Genomic DNA, 21,421 nt, shown 5'->3' with positions numbered 1-21,421 from the left:
CAGGAGGGTGCAGGAGCTCTTTGCCCTACCCTGAGATTCTCAGCACTGACTGGTTAATTACATGAGCGATGGCAAGGAAAAGTAATTGTGCTTCCCTGCAGTTACAACCCATTTGATGGACCAAATGAAAACCCCGAAGCAGAGCTGCCCCTCACTGCAGGAAAATACCTCTATGTGTACGGAGACATGGACGAAGATGGCTTCTATGAAGGTTTGTTGAGATGGGCAATTTATTAGGGTTTTTTTGCTGTTGTTTTGCCTCTCTTTAGCCACCAAGAATTTTGGGTACATGGGAGCATTCTGGGTTTCACTTGCCCCCCTTGCGATTATCCAGCATTCTGAACCATTTATGGTGGCTCTTTAAGTAGAGCAGCCTCACTGCTGGAGACATCGGCCCACCAATGCATGGGGAGTTATGGAACTGAACGAGTGGGATGTAGCAGAGAGAGGGGGGTCAGTGAGGGTGCCCTTGTTCTCCCCTCCTACAAATTCTAATTCTAATTGAACCGTGGGGGTGAAGGCTTTTATCAGATGAGGGCAGTGGTGGCTAATTTATTAGAGCAAAGGGGACTTGGTCCCACTGACCTCTGTCTACCCTCAGCCAGCCCCCACTTGCCTGCCTTCTTACCTACAACTAACCCATGACTGTCAGCTTCCTCCTCCTTAGTCTCATTGATGCCCTTGTAAAGCCCAGTAGCAGCAGGAAACAACAGAGCATGCCATTCTTTGTTGCCAGTATTCTATAGACATTCAAACTACCGTAGGTTTATCCAACCCATCTTATATAAGTTTCCTGGGCGTTCAGAACGACACAGCATCTCCCTATTACTACAGGACGAGAGCCCAGAAGTCACATATTCAGTCACCAAATTTTGCACTGCCATGATAGATATTCAACGAAGAATGGTCTATGTATGCTATAATTCAGTCCTAAACTGAAAGCCCATGTTGTTAGATCCTCACTTCTGAAGCCTACCCCATATAGCTGTGTTAACCGATCTTTTAATTTTTCTTATAATTTTTTACACACCCACCTATGCTTAATTAAGTATTCTATGTATATGTTTAAATCTACGTTTGGTTCTTGTTCCTATTTATTTAATAATTATTAGATTCATACTGTTGTGCTATTTATTTAGATGTTTTGCTTATGACCGTAATAAAGTACTTGAACTTGAGGCTAAAGTAAAGCCTAGTAGACAGGAAGGTAGAATTAGTTGACTCTGCCTATCCTTGCCTCTGGTTCCTTCTACTGTTTGCTTCCTACCAGTCCCAGTGGACAGCAGTCACTACTGGCTTTGATTGGGTTGGGTGAGCACCTCAACAGGGCTAGGGCAGGGGTGGTGGTTGAAACTGGCTGTGTTTCTCCTTTAAATGTGAATCCAGATGAGTAGTTGTGTCTTTTCTGTGTGTTTGTGCAACCTGCCTTCCACCTTTTTTTCTCTTTCTCCTCTAGGTGAACTCCTAGATGGACAGAGAGGTCTTGTCCCTTCCAACTTTGTGGATTTAGTGCAGGATAATGAATCCCGTTCGTCGAGTGGGGTGGGCAGCGAGCAAGACCAGAATTACATCAACCACACTGGTCACATGTTGGAAGGAGATGGCCTTTTGGAGATAAACCCTCCCAGCCACTTAGAGCCTGGCGTTGTCAATAACAGTGCAGGGACCCTGGATGTGAACATTGATGAAATTGGAGAAGACATTGTGCCTTATCCTAGAAAAATTACCCTTATCAAACAACTAGCCAAAAGTGTTATTGTGGGCTGGGAGCCTCCGGTCGTGCCACCTGGATGGGGAACCATTCATAGCTACAACGTCTTGGTAGACAAAGAAATACGGATGAGTGTGTCCTTGGGGAGCAGAACTAAAGCTCTCATAGAAAAACTTAACATTGCTACCTGCACGTATCGAATATCTATTCAAAGCATAACCAGTCGGGGCAATTCTGACGAGCTCCAGTGCACTTTGTTAGTTGGGAAGGATGTCATTGTGGCTCCTTCGCACCTTAAGGTGGACAACATCACCCAGATTTCCGCCGAGCTCACCTGGCTCCCGACCAACAGCAATTACAGTCACGTGATCTTCCTCAACGAAGAGGAATTCGATATTGTCAAGGCTGCCAGATACAAGTATCAATTTTTTAACCTGAAGCCCAACATGGCCTACAAGGTGAAGGTATTGGCCAAGCCTCACCAAATGCCCTGGCAGCTCCCACTTGAGCAACGGGAAAAAAAGGAAGCCTTTGTAGAATTTTCGACATTGCCAGCAGGTTTGCATCTGTGTTTTTGTGTGTGTGTGTGTGTGTGTGTGTGTGTGTGTGTGTTTTAGGATATTGCTTGCTGTTGTTTGTTAATTTATACAGCGCCATTGGTGTATGCGAAAGCTTACAGATTGCAAGAGGGAAGGTCATTTCCTGAAGGATCTGGCGTTCTAAACTTTGACACAGAAGAAGCCAACGTGGGGTCTTCCAGATGCTGTTGAACTACAAATCTCATCATCCCCGAGCAGCATGGTCAGGGACAATGGGATTTGTAGTCCAGGAACATCGGAGTGGGGCACAACATTGACTGCTCCTGGATCATGCCAGGGTTTCAGTTGCACCTACTTAAGGCTTCGTTAAGGGACCCAGGTGGCGCTGTGGTTAAACCACTGAGCCTAGGGCTTGCTGATCAGAAGGTCGGCGGTTCGAATCCCTGTGACGGGGTGAGCTCCCATTGCTCGGTCCCAGCTCCTGCCAACCTAGCAGTTCGAAAGCATGTCAAAATGCAAGTAGATAAATAGGAACCGCTATAGCGGGAAGGTAAACGGCGTTTCCATGTGCTGCTCTGGTTTGCCAGAAGTGGCTTTGTCATGCTGGCCACATGACCTGGAAGCTATACACCGGCTCCCTCGGCCAATAATGCGAGATGAGCGCGCAACCCCAGAGTCGGTCACGACTGGACCTAATGGTCAGGGGTCCCCTTTACCTTTACCTTTAAGGCTTCGTTACGGACCCATGACCATTGAACACTGGAAGCAGGGGGTTGTCGTGAAGACTTTGGGGGCAAGATGAGTTTTGGGAAGACTGACAAAGGAAAGAAGAGAGGTAGCCTCACACATGTGCTCTGGGAGGTGAGGGAGAAAGGGTGTATTACCATGAGTGTGCAAGTGCCTATGACCTCATGGGTGTGTGCACCCAAAGAACGTGGAATTGGGACCTCTAACTTAGAGCTGCCCTCTGCCTTCCCCTCTGGGAAGGACCTTAGTTCACTAGTAGTGGATCTGCTCTGTCCCAGATTCAATCTCCAGGTAGGGCTGGGAACATCCCCTACCTGAAACCTTGTGCCAATCAGTGGTAGACAGCACTTATCTAGATGGACCAAAGGTCTGACTCGATATGAGGCAGTTTCCTATTTTCCTGTGTCATGGGAAGTGACAAGTCATTCTTGTCAAGAATGTCAAGAATGCTTTGATGGTGTTTCCTGCTTGGCAGGGGGTTGGACTGGATGGCCCTTGTGGTCTCTTCCAACTCTATGATTCTATGATTCTAAGTAGCCAAGGTTTCGGGAGCTTAAATGCATAGTTTATTGCAGAAACGGGATAAGTACATGTGCCACATTTAGATGGCACCATCAGTTATCCAGACAAGCAAATGGACACAATCCAGCCAGGTGAGAACACCTGGGGTGCAAAGCAAGGCCAGGGATGGGTGTGGCCTGGGTAGAACCCTGTGGGCCAAATAGAGAGGCCAGGGGGCCCATATCTGGTTCCTGCCTGGGCCTAAGACCCCTGGTCTAGATGGAGACATCCATGTTTCCCAAGCAGGGTCAGCGGTACTTCCGAAGCTAAAAAAAAGTGGTCTTCTCAGATCGTAAAGTTCTGGCTGCAGGTGTATTAAATGGCACACCTTAAGAGAGTTTTTGCTCAGCAAGGCGGTCCTCGTATAAAAGGGTCTTCAAGGATCGCCCCTGTAGAACTGGCTTGGGGGAGGGCTTCATTCCCCAAAATGACACACAGCCTATTTCCCAAGGGAAAGCTAAGCAGGATTCCTGGTATACAGGGGCCTGCTAGTACTTTTTCTCAACCCATAAGAATTTTGTTGCCTGGCAATAACAATTCAGAGATGATCGGGGCTGTTGTAGGACTGCCGGCACTGTGAATTGATTGTTACGGTGGGGGGGGGGAGAGCGGGTGGCCCTTTTCCCTCCGAAAGCTTTTTAGCTTGTTCAGTTTAGGCAGGATGTTGCCAAATATGTGGCAGAACTCATGCAATATGCATAACCTTAATAATCACAGGGATATTTTTAGGCTAGGCTTCCATCCAGCACACTGCTATTTATAGGGGATTGGTTTTAATTAGAGACGTAGCGAGTGTGCTATCATGATAACAGGCTTTCAGGGCCTTCAAACAGGGGGAGGTTTTGTTTTTGTTTTTTGCTCAGCTGTTTTTAGCTGCATGGCACCCAGGTTTTGGAACACACATGCAGCCTGCCACTCCAAGATTCAAGGAACGGAAAGAAAGCAAAAGGTCTAGCAGTCTAGCTGAAGCGTAGCGCTTAAGAGGAGCGTTGCTGAGTTAGGCCTCTGTCCTCTTATGAGGGCCTCATGCACGAGCAAAGAAAAAGTGTTACAGTAAGTGCCACACTTTTAACATTTGGGGGTGCCGGTACTGCGTACCCTTGAGTAAGGTAAAGGGACCCCTGACCATTAGGTCCAGTCGTGACCGACTCTGGGGTTGGGCGCTCATCTTGTATTATTGGCCGAGGGAGCTGGTGTAGAGCTTCCAGGTCATGTGGCCAGCATGACAAAGCCACTTTGGGCAAACCAGAGCAGCGCACGGAAACGCCGTTTACCTTCCCGCTGTAGCGGTTCCTATTTATCTACTTGTATTTTGGCGTGCTTTCGAACTGCTAGGTTGGCAGGAGCTGGGACCAAGCAACGGGAGCTCACCCCGTCACAGGGATTCGAACCGCCAACCTTCTGATCGGCAAGCCTTAGGCTCAGTGGTTTAACCACAGCGCCACCTGGGTACCCACCCCCAATAAATGAATAGAAGCAGTGTTCCCACCCAACAGCTGTAGAACAGAGTAGTGTGGCTTCAGCAGGACCATTTGGAGTCATTGGAGTCTTTTTTTTCCTGGACTTTTGACTCACTGACATCCTTTTGGGGCTCATCCTTATGAGCCACAAGGATTTTCCAGCTCTCTCCTGTCATTTCAGGTTAGAAGAATTGAATTACCGTACTCATTTAACAGTGCCATGCATATATGCAGTCACACGCGAGCTGATCATACGTAAATAAGGGGATGCCTATAAAAAAGAAAGCTATGGTGTCAGGGGGAGGTGTAGACACACACCAGCCTTCTTCCCTGACCTGCTAGGTTTCTGTGTGCAAGGAGTTGGGCCAGCTTATTGAACACAGCTGATGCATGTCCTCCTCTGACAAACTTCTCTTCCAATTGCTGCAAACAGCACAAAAGACTCTTGGTAGCCTCTGGCATGCTGTTTCCCCGTCCACTTGTCCTAGCGACCAATTAACCAGGCAATTATTAATCTGGCACCAACTTTGGACACTGGGACCGCAGCAGGAAGTTGCCAGTGTGCTATTCGCCTTGGCATTATTGGGTTGCCGCATGGTTTTCAGCATCTCCTGCTTCCTGCAAGCTCTCTCTAGGATTTTCTGTAAATGGTTTTCCAGACTTCCCTCCTCAGCATCAGATTGCTCCTGCCAAAGTTGCTCCCCAACGTTGGGATGTAGAAGTGTTTGCTGTAATCCTTCCAAGAGTGATTTGCAAGGTTGGCCTCTGCCCTGCCCTGTTCTCTGCTCTGCAATGACACCTTAGTTAATAGTAACTGTCTTGCTCTCAACAGGCTTACCTCCCATCCTGGCGTTGGCTCTGGGATTGGAATAGGGATGAGAGGATTTCTACCCTTCCGTTCCTTTTGGTGTTTTCTCGGGCTTGCATTCCACTCCTCCTGAATTATTTTCCAGCTAGTAGGATTTCTGAAATTGCCATGAGGCAGATGGCTGTGTTGTATTATTTTCAGCACCTGCTAAAAACCTTTCTCTTTAGCCAGCCAAGACGTGTAATTTTAGCACTTAATTTTATTTGCATGCATTTGTTTTAAAACGACTGGTTTTATTTGTATTTTGATAGTTTTAAGTCCTCTGCATTTTTTAAATCAGGCATCTAATTTTTAACATGTAATTTTTACCATGTGGATTTCTTTTGAAACATCTGAATTTTAAAGAATAACGACTAAGAGTAACCCTGGAATTAAAGCATGTGCATCTTGCCACAGAGCTTCCCCCCCAGTTCACAACCACTACCACCACCTACATTAGCAATGTCCATATGTGGTTTGCTAGAACTAGAGATGTCTGGGGAATTCAATCTTTGCAAAATACGACGTGGACAGACCTGATGTCCACTTCCTGCATTGATGTGCCTCCACATCACAGATTTAAACTGCATTAATGATCAACCATTCTTCCTAGGGAACTCTGGGAATTGTAGTTTGTAAGGGTGAAAAGAGGGCTCTCCTAACAATTCTCAGCACACTTAGCAAACTACATTTCCCAGGATTATTATTATTATTATTATTATTATTATTATTATTATTATTATTGGGTTGGGGGAAGACCCTGTAAAGCACCTGTGAGCCTCAGATGAAGGGCAGTATAAAAATTTGTTCAGTAAATTATTAATAAGAACAAGAACAACAACCCAGACATTTAAAGTGCTATAAAAGTGCTTTCATTATGTAGTGTGGACTAGTTATCGTTCGGAATGTTCTGACACAGTTCTGAGCTAAAAACAACAGCATCATAAAACTAGGTTTGGTAATGCATAATGTGAGAGACAGTATGTAAGAAATCCATGTTTGGAAACATGTTTACACGTGGCAAATTGTGCAGATTTTTTTAAAATTTTGTTTATGGATTTAAAAAATAGTAATGGGGTGAAGTAGACTAAAGAGTGAACATATGCCAAAGTCACCTGGCCCTCCATCCCTCAATAAAATACTCAAATGACACATCTTGACATCTCCAGCCTAATCTCCCTAGACCAGGCATGTCCAACTTCCAAGAGACTGCGATCTACTCCCATTAGATTGTCCTAAATTGTTGAGCTTTTCTTGGGGGGGGGAGACCCAAAGTTGTTGAGCTTTTTTGCTAGAGAGAGAGAGAGAGAGAGAGAGAGAGAGGAGAGATCACGGTCACGAGATCAACCACGATTGACCAATAGATCCGTGATTGAGCAGTAGATTGACCAGATTGACCTGCGATTGACCGGTAGGTCGTGATCAACCAGTTGGACATGCCTGCCTTAGACAATGAAAATTTAATAACAATGTGGTTTTACCTGTAGAACATAAGGAATTAAGTGACTAGTAGTAACTGAAACGTGTTTTGAAATCTAGGTCCACCAGCTCCCCCTCAAGACATCAGAATTCAGGCTGGGCCGACGCCAGGAACGATGCTGGTTTCATGGAAGCCACCAATTCTCACAGCAACAGGGACCTCCAATGGAGCCAACGTAACCGGTTATGGAGTTTATGCAAAAGGCCAAAGGGTAGGTGGGGTTTTCCACTTTGTTGATGGTGACCCACACGCCTTGATTCCCAGAGTGGGTTCAACTGTCCATCTCTCCTCCCAGGGAACTCTGGGAATTGTAGCCCTTGGAAGGGAGTGGGGATCTCCTGACAACTCTCAGCAGTGATTTTTTTTCCCCTGGGGATACTCAATGGTACACAGTAGCGGCACCATTTTTTTCTAGAAGAAAACCACTTGCGTGCCGAGGTATCCTCCCAATAACTCACACCAAACACGTAATTTTAGTTTAAGGTTTTTGGCATTAAATTTGGCCACAACTTCATTAAAATACAAATAATAATGTGAGTGGTTGCTTAGGCATTGGTTCCCCAGATCTGACTCCCTCTAGCCTAGTAGGGGAGCCGGTAAGTAAGCACCCCCTGAGAGAGGACGGGGCAGGGGGCACAAGCCCTTCTTCTTGTCCTCTCCCCAGATGCTCCCCGAGGCTCATGCGCGGCCTGTCCCCTAGCGGGCTTAAACAGACAAACATGTGGAGCCCCAGGATTCCTTTAACGGAATACTTCTATATGGCAGCAGCAATCAATGAGGGTCAGGCCCAGCCAATATCCGTACCCCTCGTCCATTTTATTTGAACCAACGCCTAACTGCAACCTTAAAAGTTGTGACTAATTCAAACATCCCCAGACTTCGGCCCTCCAGATGTTTTGGACTACAATTCCCATCATCCCTGACCACTGGTCCTCTTAGCTAGGAATCATGGGAGTTGTAGGCCAAAACATCTGGAGGGCCGCAGTTGGGGGATGCCTGGACTAATTGCAGCGTGGTAGGCAAAAACCATCTGGCACCAGCCAATCAGCCAAGTGGCAAAATTCCTACCAGGCCCCTGAATACAGGCGACCCCATGACAGGCGCCGCAAGGTCAGTGCAAAGGGCCTAAACATAGCGGAGGGCGGGCGGGAGATTCGATGCGAGCAGCAACGAGGTGGCACAAACTGCTCAGTATGCATATATATTGCCAGGGCTGTCAATCAAGCAATTGCAACATGCTAAATTCCCCAGCAACAACCATTCCCTCCAATCAGATACCAGAGGTCATCCAAACTGACCCGCCCCCAGGCCCTGGGATATCTTGTTAGCCCTTCCGCAACCCATGTTCTATCCTATGGACAGAACCTACTTTCTCAGCACCCTCAACTAACAACAGTTCCCGTGATACTTTGGGGGGGAAGCCATGACTCTTTAGAGTGGCACAATGCTGCTTTAAATGTAAACTGCAGGTGGGTTCCTTTTCTCCCCCTTTCTATGGGCTCATCCACAATGCCCCACAATGGCTACTCGCCGTGGGTTATAGTCAAGCAAACAGTCTAATCTGTCAATGCGTAAATGATATCGAGCGTCAGAACAACTTGGCCACAATAAGGAAATTTTGCCCATGCTACGACTATTTTCCACCCTCCCACTTTGATTCTCTGGCACCCTATCTGCAAAACCTAGCAACTCCAAAATATAGACGTGCTTTTACCCTTGCAAGACCCTTGGCTATACTTGAGGGATCATTCCAACAGATTCCATATGAAAAACGCTTAGGGTATGTCCCTGCGGAGATGGCAGCACCAAATCAGTGGCACATGCCCTCCTGGCCTGCACTCTTTATAAAGATCTGAGGAACGAGATTATCACCCATCTTTTATTGTCCATTCCGGGCTGCCCTACCACTGCCGTGGTGTCTTTTCTCCTGGCAGATCAAAAGAAGCAGGTGACAGCAAAGGTTGCAAAGTGTTTAGCTGGGGCAATCAGAATAAGGTCCACTATTTGACTGCTGATTCTGGGCCCTAAACCGTGTTTTATATAATCGACTTTTTATTTTGTTCTGTGTCTACCACAACCGATGGCTGATGCAAATAAAGTTCTATTCATTCTAGACATGGGTCCGAAAGGTTTTTTCATTTCCTTGGGAAAACCCACCACTTACTGCTGAATCAGAACAAACATCTATCAGGTTTTCTGCAAATGGACGTTTGCTGCGACTCAGCGGTAAACAGCGGTTTTTCCCAGGGAAAGCGGTGGAACAAAAGAAGAATCTCTCAGACCACATAGAAATCATGGGACAAACCTAAGTTTGTCAGGGAAGAGTCATAACTTAGCATAAATGCTGAAATGGAAATCTCCAGCCTTATATTGCCATAGTTAGCTAGAGTTAAACCTCCTGCCTAATACGAACCTATACATAAGTTTTAAACTTCAACGCATACAAACATAACATTCTATGCATACTAAACTTATAACTTTAGCAGACCTCGGGGTCCTAGCAAATATATATATATACAGTGGTACCTCGGTTTATGAACACAATTGGTTCCGGAAGTCAGTTCATAAACTGAAGCGTTCATAAACTGAAGCGAACTTTCCCATTGAAAGTAATGGAAAGTAGATGAATCTGTTCCAGACGGTCCGTGGAGTACATAAATTGAAGCGTTCATAAACTGAAGCGAACTTTCCCATTGAAAGTAATGGAAAGTGGATTAATCCATTCCAGACGGGTCCGCGGAGTACTCAACCTGAAGTGTACTTAACCCGAAGCATGGGTGTAATTGGTTCCAGAAGTCTGTTCATAAACTGAAGCATTCATAAACTGAAGCGAGCTTTCCCATTGAAAGTAATGGAAAGTGAATTAATCCGTTCCGAATAGGTCTGCGGCATTCGTAAACCGAAAATTCATAAACCGAGGTGTTCATAAACCGAGGTTCCACTGTATGTCAAAGTAGATGCTGTAAGCTAGAAGTCTGCCCACCTCTGTCTCATATAGGGCTACCAATCGGTCCTTCTGGAGTGTCCTACTCGTATTCTGTACTAGTTTGAGGGCCCTTCCTTCCTTTCCCATCCTTCTCAACTTGGCCTTTGTGTTTTATACATCCGATTAGGTGGCAGAAGTTATCTTTCCTATGGCTGAGAACACCGTCGTGGAGCTCATGAGAATCCGGAGCTTGGAAGCCAGGGAAGTTCTCGTCCGGACACTTTCTGTCCAAGGGGAATCGGTGGACTCGCTGGGCGCTGCCATTCCGCCTGACCTACTGGTGCCTCCAACCCCTCACCCTCGGCCAGCTCCCAAATCTAAGCCATTACCAAGTGCCGGCATCCCAGATACCAAAGACGAACATTTGTGTCCGCATGTAAAAAGGGATGAGTCGTGGGAGCAGGGCCGCGTGGCGTCTCCCGTCCACGGCCACACCCTGGAGCCTCCCGACTTCCACAGCCCACTCCAGGGGAGGAGGTCTCCTTCCCCAAACCGGATACTCCCTCAGCCACAAGGCGCGCCCGTCCCCAACACAGTCGCAAAGGCCATGGCCAGGGAGGCTGCTCAGCGCGTCGCAGCAGAGAGCAGCAGGGTAAGTAGAGATTGCTGCATCTGACACCCACAAAACTGGCAGCAAAACCCGATCTTGGGCCATTTCACACATGCGCTTCCTTCCACTGGTGATTTTTACATAAGATAAGATATCTTTATTGTCATTGTCCCCTAGCGGGAACAACGAAATTACTCGGTTGCTACATCCACTCAGATAAAGCATTCCGCATAATCCAAAATTACAAAACCTAATCAAAAACAGTAAATATAATACAAATAACAAGTAAAATAAGATGGCTTCAAAGTCCAGGCTTTCCATTTAAGGCCAAAATCGCTCTAGAGGAGAAACTGTTCCTGAGACGGCTCGTTCTTGCCTGCATAGTTCTATATCTCCGGCCCGATGGCAGGAGCTGAAAGAAATGGTGACCAGGGTGCGTTGGATCTCTTGATATGTCTAGTGCTTTTCTATGGCACCTGGTGGTGTAGATTTGTTCTAAGGTGGAGAGTGAGCAGCCAATAATGCTCTCTGTTGTTTTAATAATTCTACACAGCCCTGCTCTGTCCTGAGAAGTACAGCTTCCGTACCACACACATAAACCGTACGTGAGCACGCTCTGTATGGCACAGTGATAAAAGGCAAGCAGCAGCTTTTGTGGAAGATGGTTTTTCCTTAAAATTCTCAAAAAAAAAAAATACAGTCTCTGCTGTGTCTTCTTCACAAGCCCCCTTGTATTAACACTCCAGGACAGATCCTCCTGTAACTCAATGCCTAGAAATCTAAACGTTGTTACCCTCTCCACACATGTGAGTGTGCCCTCTGTGGGTCTGGTCTATGCATGCAAGCAGAACAGCATAGCAGGGGTAGCCAACATGGTCCCTCTAGATGCTGCTGAACTGCTGGTTAGATGGCCCTTGGGGTCCCTTCCAACTCTACAATTCTACGTGTGACCCTGCCTACCCATGGAAGCGAGGGACATGGGTGGTGCTGTGGTCTAAACCACTGAACCTTGGGCTTGCCAATCAGAAGGTCAGTGGTTTGAATCCCCATGATGGGGTGAGCTCCTGTTGCTCGGTCCCAGCTCCTGCCAACCTAGCAGTTCGGAAGCACGCCAAAAAGTGCAGGAGCAGACAAATGCTGGCTCCCTTGGCCTGTAAAGCCAGATGAGTGCCGCAACCCCAGAGTCGTCCGTGACTGGACTTAACTGTCGGGGTCCCTTTACCTTTACCTTTACCCATGGAAGCAGAATGAGATAGCCGAGTAGGGGTAACCAATGTGGTCCCTGTCAGATGTTGTTGGACTCCATTCCCATCAGCCGCAGCCAGCATGGGCAGTGGTAAGAAGTGATAGGAGTCAAGCATCATCTAGAGGCCACCACATTAGATATTCCTCTAGAAGAGTTATGACTGGCAGCTAGCTGTTGGGCACCCCACTCCAAGCACGCACACACACACACACACACACACACACACACACACACACTTGGATGGAGCTGGGGAGGAAGCTGGGAATATAGCCAATGAATGAGACAGGATTCCTGAGAGTTTTATCTTTTCTTTTTTTAACAATGATTTTGGTTGGTGGGCCTTGAGAGGGGAGCAAGCAGGTATACACTTGAGGAACATGCTGTTGCTTTGAGGAACCTGGTAGTACTATAAAAACAGTGCCATCTGTTGGGATATCACCATTGGGAGGTCCAGCCGGCAGCCTCCTCTTCTCCTCAGTCCCGGTGATTCCCAGGGAACACAACTCAGGGTCTCAGTGACCTGAGCACGCAATCAGCAGAGATCATTTCCAGCGTTAGCGTGGTTTGGCAGCAGCAGCAGCATCAGAAGGAATACTCAGAGAGAAGTCCTTGCATATTTACAAGCGTTTATTATAAAGCATCTAAAGCATCTCGGAAGATAGACCAAACGTGTCTGTCTCCATCAGCAAAAACGAAAGCAAGACTAACATTACAATAGTACAACCAAACAGAAATATACATCATGTGATACATTCAACATCCTCTGCCAAGCCTGTTCCTATTTAAGGTGGAACAGAATCTACTATGAAATCCTAACACCATCTACCTACTTTTCCCTGTGCCTTTTAAATCTGTAAATCAGCAGATATAGTACACACCCAAAGTCCCCCCCCCCCAATGTCCTCACATGACGCTGTAGGGCAGAGATGGAGAACAGGTAGCCCTCCAAACATCGTTGTACTTCAGCTCCTACCTAACATTGTCCAATGATGGGATGATGAGAGTTGTAGTCCAGAAATGTCTGGAGGGCCATAATTTTTCCCATCCCTGAAATAGGTTCCTGCCCTCAAGCTTCCTACCAACTGGAGAAAGGAGGAGCCCCAAAGCAATGTTGAATGTGTTGAAGAATCACAGAACTGCGGAGTTGGAAGGGACTGTGAGGGCCATCTAGTCCAACCCCCTGCAATGCAGGAATCTTCTGCCCAGCATGGGGCTCGAACCTATGATCCTGAGATTAAGAGTCTTACACACTACCAACTTAGCAACCAAGACTGTGCAGATTAAATGGGCTTGCCTTTCAGTGCAAACTGAATTGAATGCCTCCCCCATCCCTACCACCAGAGCACACAGACCTCACATCCAATTTTCCCACCATCCTTGGAGAGGAGCTCTTCCCTCATGGTGTTCCCTGTTCTTTACTCCACAGCTGGAGAGAAGGAGCGTGTTCAGCGAAAGGAGCGGTGCTGCACATTACGCAAACTCTGACGAAGAAGAAGATGGCTATGACTCGCCGCGTGTCAAGAGGAGAGGGGCTTCTGTTGACGATTTCCTAAAAGGCTCCGAGCTCGGGAAGCAGGTAACTGGTGCGACTGCAGCAGCTTGAGCGTCAGGCATGTGCCATAGTCTCAGTGTGAAGAAACTTGCTTCCTTGTATGTGCTTTAAAACAAATGCTAAGATCCCCAGGATGGTGTATTCTGCAGCTGGTGTTGGAGAGTCCTTTGGTTTCGCAAATGCCTGCAGCCCTGGTGGTGGCGCTGAGGTTCTTGGGAGCTGCTCCACCTCAACATCTTGAGGTTGGCCTTGATTTGAATGTTGAAAGTCGCATCTTGCTTTGTTCGCCCCTCTTTCTCCCTCTCCCCCCACCCCACCCCCAACAGCCCCACTATTGCCATGGGGAGGAGTACCATACTGAGAGCAGCCGGGGCTCCGACCTCTCCGACATCATGGAAGAAGACGAGGAAGAGCTGTACTCAGAGATGCAGATGGAGGATGGAGGGAGGAGGCGAGTCAGTATAACATCGCATAACACTCTCAAGGTAAAAAGCAACTATGAGATGGGGAAATCCTCTATGCAAAGGATAGGATAGAGAAAGAAAGAGAAGCTGCTGAGTTACTCGAGGGTAGGCTTGGATGGTCCAAAGGTTTCATGGACTAGCAGCATCTTCAAACGAAGAATGTGGTTGGAGATCCTAGGCCATCACGCTGTATACAAAAAACAGCCAGAGACTTCCCAACTGTAACCTCAAATCCTCACTAAGGAATCACGTTCTACATAATTTCAAATTTCTGCCCCTTATCAGCCCTGCTGCCCCAAGAAAAACCATGGCACACAGTCACACATATTCCTAGAATTACCTTGCTGGCATGAACCAGGTACTTCAAACCAGGCCAATCCCATCTCTGTGCACCCCTTCCGGTCTGCCACGTGCCAGGGAAATATTTTCTTCAGGCGTAGTTTGTTTTCTTTTGCTTTGAACATCTAACAGAAAGCCAGTTTCAAATAATGTTAAGCTTAAAAAGTTGGGTGTTCTTTAAAACGAGGAGCAGAGACATAGGAAAGCCAACGCCTCTCCTATCTTGGAGCTCTCCCTGGTGCTGATTCTTCTGCCTTCCTGTTGGTAATTTATTTAGCATCTGGCAGGTACCAAAATGTTAATCCCCTTAAAACTGCGTGTCACAGTATAGATTTGGTGAGTCAATTCATAAGATATCTTCAAAACAGGAGTCAGTTTAGATAGCCACAGTGCTAAACAGGAAGATGACAATATCCTAATTGATCACTGGGCATTTGTAGTCCACTTCCCCCTTCAATGGAAAAGGAGCATTAATGTGCCTTCTAGGAATTATTCTCAGCATGCAAATGCATGCTGGTAAATTTCTGTTCTTCATCTAGCTTCTTTTAATGTGTGGGCAGGACAGGAGATTTTGCACTTAAGTCTAACTGAAGAGCGCGGTCTACAGATTGGAAGAAAGCAGAGGGGAGAGTTATGCCATAGGCAAATACCCATCACCCTCACATACCAAAGAGACCTCCTGTGCAGCATCAACTTCCTTGTTCCAAGTGCCTGGTTTTCGGTTCTTTGTCAGAGCCTCAATATATCAGCCTGCTGTATTGACATCCTTGCACTAATTACAACACTGAGCAACTTCCTAATCATGTCTTTTATTTTCACAGATTCCATTCAAAGCATGACATCTTTCCTCACTGAATAAAAGCTGCATGCTTTCTGTTCGCCATTGCTCTAAAACTAATTCTGTCTTTATTTTTTTTTCTTTCCTCCCTCCTTCCTCTCTTTTTTTATTCTTTAAATCACACACTTATTTCTTCTCCTCGCCTATTCTTTGGTCCGTTGTTTTTTTTAAAAAAAAAAATCTCACGTGCACTTTTAAAGGGATGTTATACGAATAAGAAAATTGACGCAGCTTTTTTGGAGCAGCCTGATTTTGCCCAGCAGATCCACCACAGTAAAAAGCTGTTCAGTATCCCCGAAGTAGCCGAAGAGGACGGCGATCACTCGGAACTTTTGCACAAGCAGGGTTTAGGGATGGCCCACAAAATGAGGAGCACAGTAGCTAGAGAGAGTAGATCTGCCAGAGCTTACCACCAAGACCTGCAGCACAACTTCTGGCACCCGGCGAAGCAGAGAATCTTGGAGGATGCAGGCGAGAGAGGCTATACCTACAGCAGGTCTTCCACAAGGAGCCCAGACAGCGGCCTGGACTGTGGCAGCGAGGAAGAGGAATCCCGCTTCAGCTTCCGCAACACCTACGATGCGGCTTCTGCAAATGTCGCACCCAGCTGCTGTGCTACTGGCGGGAGCTGCTCGTGCCGAAAGACACCACCCCGGCCCCTGCTTGCCCGCCGGAGGACGCTGACGAGGCAGAGCAGCATTGAAGAAGACTTTGGGGACCCCTTCCCTTCCTTTCTAGAGCCCCAAGGCGAGGAGAGCAAGCCATCTTATTATGAGAGGAAGTGCGAGCCTCATTGGTGTAATAGAGCAGATAATTTGATGCGCGAAGATTATCAGGGAGGCTGGAGTGGCCACTTGGCAGGGAATGACATTAGGGCACCTTCCGTCTCACTTGCAAGGCCATCCTACCGAGAGCCCAAAGACCCTCTGGTGTGTTGAAATACAAAAACTTCCTTCTAAACATCTGCTTGCCAAATCAACCTCTTTTCTTCCTTTTTCTCCTTTTTGTTTTCTCAAGAGTCCATCCTCAGCATGTGTCTCTAGCTCCCTGCTCCCGTTCTTATTTTGTGTTTTCTTTCCTCATTCTTTCCCACGTATTTAATTTCTTTTTAAAAAAAATCTATGTTGCTTTCACAGGCTTCTTAATGCTTCTGTTGTTATTATTATTATTATTATTATTATTATTATTATTATTATTATTATTTATTTTGAAAAAACTTGTGCCATAATGAAACGGGACTAATTTGCTTTACAACGATTATTCTTATTATTTTTTAACCCCTCACAGATAATCAATCAACAAATAGATACTGGCTTTTGTTTTCTCCCTTCCTTCTTTAAAAGGACAACTGAAACTAAATTTTAATTAAGGGTTAGCTGAACTACCATTTTCCTAACATTTGGGGTTGTTCTTTCTTTTATAATTTTTTATAATTTTTTCCAACAGTTTCTTTTTTATTGTGTGCTCCTTAAAATGTAACCACTAAGGGATTTCATTTATAACTTTGAAAATTTAAACAGCCACCGCTGCCAAACACTAACCTTATTTCAACCCCTCCTTTTCTCTCGCTTCTGTTTGTTTAAGGTCTGCTTTAAATATTCCATCTTGTCATCTTGTTTTTGCTTCCCTCACTCCTAGACTTTCAAGGACGAATTCTCTTTTCCTTCAACCCTTATCTCTGGGCAAGTACTAAGAACAGTCTCTCTCCTGTCCTGTCCTGTCGCGACAGTGACCTAAGGGCTTTGGAGTTAGCAAGATTCATGGTGTTTCTATTATCCACCGTCCTCACTCTTAAACAACAAAAACCATCTCTTCTTGCCTTTGAAGTTGCGAACTGCATCTCTGCATGCAGGAGAAAGAGAACTCCCCCACCCCAAAAAGCTTTTGCTGTCCTTGGCTGTTTCCAAACACACACACGCGCACACACGCACACACCCTGGGAACAGTTACTGCAGTTCCATATTTAATCCACAAGAGGGGCAGCTGTACAGGATTATATGGAAAAAGAGAATTTAGAATGTAATTTAATGATGTGCTTAGAGTAAAGAAACTATAAGAGGAGAATTCATCATAATGTGAATCTATTAGTTAGGAATTGTGTATAGATTTAATTTAGAATTCAGCAAGGGATAAGTAATATATCTAGGAACGCGTGTTACAAATAATAGGAATCAAATTTTTATCTTCTTTTTCTTTTCTTTTTTCTCTTTCTTTCCCTTTCTTCTTCTCTTCTTTCTTTCTTTTTTCTTTCTTCTCCGTACCATAGAGCCTAGGCATTTTTATGTATAGGTTTGTTGTTTTTTCTTTCTTTTTCTTTTTTCCACTTTTAACTTCGAACTTTAAATGTATTTTTGTCTTTATTTGATTTGTATATGTGTTTTTATACTCTTTGAAATTTTTTGAATAAAGTTCTAAAAAAAAAAAAGAGGGGCAGCTGTGCTTGCAAAGCCTTTATATCGTCTGTCATAGACTTCCCTGCTTCCAAATACACCAAGAATGGCTTGCTCACTTTTTAAGGACTGCAGTTATCCAGAGAATGGGCATGTCAGAAATATTCTACCTCAAATGATGATCGTAGATTCAGCATTAGCTGCTTCTGCATTAACTAGGCTAGCAGGTTATTTTCAGTGGAATCTCTCTCTCTCTTTTAAATGATCCACAAACAAAATTGGTGCCGACCTCTCCCCCCACCCCTTCCTTCTCTCCAGTTAATGTCGGTTGTTACAAAGCTGGCCCCCGAAGAGCCATTTCCAGCAAACTAGCAAGCAGAGTGTGGTGGCTGTGCAATTTTGAAGGGGGAAACAAATAAATTAATTTGAGAAGGTTTTGGAATCTCATTTTCGTCTTCTCCCCCACTCCTGCAAGCATTAATGACTTTTAAAAAGCCTAGAGGTGGCCACAGACCGAACAGTAGGGGGAAAGGGATGACAGGAGGATGGATGGTGACGCTGCAAAAAAAACGACAGTCTGGCTGGAGTGAAATGAGTAGATCAAATAAATACAGGCTAATCCACTCTTCGCAGCTCCACTTCGAGGAGGGATCAAAGGGACCGGAAGCATGTTTTAGTGGCAACGACAAAGGCAAAAGAATGTCTTAAAACTCTCCTTTTTTTCTGTTCCAATGTGCGACTGTTGTTTGCAAAGTTATGTACCACATCAGGCCAGCAAACTTTTTTCTTTCGTTTGTTTCTTTCCTTTCCAGGTTTACTGGGCATCTGTCCTCTTCTTTTCAGCTAACCTTTCAGTTAAAAACAAAGTTTAGTTGCCTTTAGAGCTTTTGACAATGATTGACTTGATTTTCTGTTAATTTCACACCCCCTGCCCTCTTCCTCTCCCCGCCCCCTGCCCTTTACTGACATGTGTACAGGTGTGTAACTTTTAAACCTGTCTCTCCCCTCCCCTTTTCTCTCTTTCTCTCTCTCTCTCTCTCTTCCTCCCATTTATTTTGGTTCTTAGCTTTTGAGTAACCCATCATCCTCCGGACGACCAGACAGGATGGAGCACCGGAGTCAAAGAGTATCTCACCGAAGCTCGGGAGGACCACAGCGGTCGCGGCCCATGCAGGTCCCTTCCATTGGTTAGTTGGCCTGACTGGTACATGTTGTGTTGCTTGTTGGAAGGGAAGCACAGAGATGGGTTGGCAGGAAGGGAAACCCCCAAATAAAGCTCCTGATTTTGATGCAGCGGGAAGGAACAGCAATGACACATTTCTGTCTGCTTTGCATAGGAATATCCCCACTGGATATTTAGCACGAGAGATTTTTGAGGATGAAACTGCCGAGCGGATGAACCATTCTGCTTGTACAACCTGGGTTTGTCACAAAAGGCAGGTGGTAACATCCTGTCAGGGCCGTACCACTACAGAGTCCTGACGGTGGGGGGTGGGGGTGGCAGAGGGCATTCTGTGTAATTTGGATAGTCCTCTATGCCATTCCCCTCCTACTCAGCGAGTGCACAAGGGAGAAGGTCCCCAAAGCTTTTCTTCCTGTGTGCTGGCATGTGCATCAATGCATGGACACATTTGAACATGCAGCCCCCATCTCCGCCATGTATATTCTTAAGCAGAGGTCGGCAACCTCCGGCCCATGGGCCAGATCCGGCCCATGAGCCACCCGCTCGGCAAGTCCCCCGCGCGCTGTGCTAAACCGGCGCAGCGCTGCGAGGGGACTCACCGAGTGGTGCCAGAAATGGCATCTGCGCACGTGCAGGTAACAGAAACCGCATCTGCGCATGCCCAGACGCCGAAAATCACTTCTGCTCAGGCGCGATTTTCAGCGTCTGGGCATGCGCAGAAGCAATTTCTGGCTTCCGGGCATGCACAGAAGTGATTTCTGGCGCCACGGACTTGCACAGACATGATTTTTGGCATTGCGCTACGCATGTCCGTGCATGTCCAGTCCATGGACGATTGTCCATGGGAATGATCCGGCCCATGGCCGGAAAACCTTGCCAACCCCTGTTCTTAAGCAAAACAGTCCCATGAAGACGTTGTGCCTATATGTCTTCTCGGAATTTCGATAGAATTGGGAGGACTGGGAAATGGGGTGCAAAGCCTTTCTTATTTCAGTCAGTTCATAGAATCATAGAGGGACCTCAAGGGTCATATGGTACCCCCCCTTGCAATGCGGGAACCACAGCTAAAGAATCCCCATGGAATTGCAGAGCTGGAAGAAAGTGGAGCAGCTTTTTTAGTAAGAAGAGTTTCTTGGCTTTTTATTTTTATTTTAAGGGGGCTTTCGCTCCACTTCCATGTACAGGAGAATGGCTCTGTACTTTCCACATCCTTGTGATTCGCAAATGGTGGGTTTTCAAATTGCAGCATGGCGATTGGAAAAGATTGCCCAATATGTCCTGCTCACACCTAGGACAATTTCAGGCTGTCAGTGGCCACACTGCGCTTGGTGAAAACAAGCTGGTGTGTGGCTGTATTGGATGCACACGCAGGTCCCGCTTTCCGAACGCTCGCTATGCGAAGGTTCAGTTATCTGAACATGAGGAATTCGTACCCAAGACTTGCTCTACGCACTGTAGATTCAGATATCCAAACATAGCATTTTTTTACTTCCTTGTTTGCCTTTTGCTGGTTGGCTGAAGATCAGAGGGAGGGGGAATGATCGGACAAATCAGAGAGCATTTTGCCTGGGTTTTCCTGGGTGCGTGCGTTCAGGTGTGTTCGGGGACAAAAATCTGTGATTGGGAACACATTAGAAACTTCCCCATAGGAATCAATGGAAATTGTCAACTTGTTATGCAAACACATTGTGTTTGGTAAGCGGGACCTGCATGTTCTTACAGCACAAGCTGAAACTAAATTAGCCTTTCCCCAAGGACCCCGGGGGGGGGGTGATAATATCTAAAGAAGCTCATACAAAGGATTTGCTCTCTCAGCAAACTATCAGCCAAACTAGATGCTATTTGCTACTTACATGTTATTTTACGTACCCTTTTAAAAAAGAAAACAGCTTCCAAAGGCTGCAGAACTGAGTGAAGGAATGGAAAGGGCTGCTTAAAATCACCCCCATCCCCCACACAGCCCCCTCTGCTTTTCCCGCTGCAGGAATATTAAAACTATATCAAACTGGGTCCCCCCCTATTTTTCCGGGGGGGGGGGGGCTTTGAGGGAAGGGGGGGCTATTTTTCCGGGTTTTTTCCAGGCCTTCCCATCTCTACTTACAACCAATTCAGGGGGTGGCTGTGCTTGAGGCAGCTTCTTCTTCCGCCTCCTCTTCCATTGCAGTACTTCTGGTGGGAGGAGGATGGGGACGAGGCAAAATTAAAATTACTTGTCTCTAGGCTGAAGCTGTGGGCTAAACCGCTGAGACTAGGGCTTGCCAATCAGAAGGTCAGCGGTTCGAATCCCCGCGACGGGGTGAGCTCCTGTTGCTCGGTCCCAGCTCCTGCCAACCTAGCAGTTCGAAAGCACATCAAAGTGCAAGTAGATAAATAGGTACTGCTACAGCGGGAAGGTAAACAGCATTTCCGTGTACTGCTCTGGTTCGCCAGAAGCCGCTTTGTCATGCTGGCCACATGACCTGGAAGCTGTACGCCGGCTCCCTCGGCCAATAACAGGAGATGAGCGCTGCAACCTCAGAGTCGGTCAC

At 46.4% G+C, this 21,421-nt stretch overlaps 1 protein-coding gene across 6 annotated transcripts in view; it reads left to right on the top strand.

Moving 5' to 3' along the window:
* The window catches only part of RIMBP2 (RIMS binding protein 2), a 283,562-nt gene that overhangs the window by 233,656 nt on the left and 28,485 nt on the right, over positions 1-21,421 (top strand). For 2 of the 6 annotated variants that reach the window (XM_060269719.1, XM_060269718.1), the window contains 8 exons: positions 102-211; positions 1,457-2,269; positions 7,405-7,556; positions 10,459-10,923; positions 13,554-13,703; positions 14,006-14,164; positions 15,521-16,249; positions 18,777-18,897. In XM_060269719.1, coding sequence (XP_060125702.1) covers positions 102-211; positions 1,457-2,269; positions 7,405-7,556; positions 10,459-10,923; positions 13,554-13,703; positions 14,006-14,164; positions 15,521-16,249; positions 18,777-18,897 — 2,699 coding nt within the window. The remainder of the gene's footprint in view (positions 1-101; positions 212-1,456; positions 2,270-7,404; positions 7,557-10,458; positions 10,924-13,553; positions 13,704-14,005; positions 14,165-15,520; positions 16,250-18,776; positions 18,898-21,421) is intronic. The other 4 variants (XM_035097548.2, XM_035097540.2, XM_035097547.2 and 1 more) reach the window with 2 other exon arrangements.

The sequence above is a fragment of the Zootoca vivipara genome, chromosome 17 (genome assembly GCF_963506605.1).
Source record: "Zootoca vivipara chromosome 17, rZooViv1.1, whole genome shotgun sequence".
Lineage (NCBI taxonomy): Eukaryota > Metazoa > Chordata > Lepidosauria > Squamata > Lacertidae > Zootoca > Zootoca vivipara.
The sequence above is the reverse complement of the archived record's forward strand: the minus strand, read 5'-3'. Positions and strand labels throughout refer to the sequence as shown.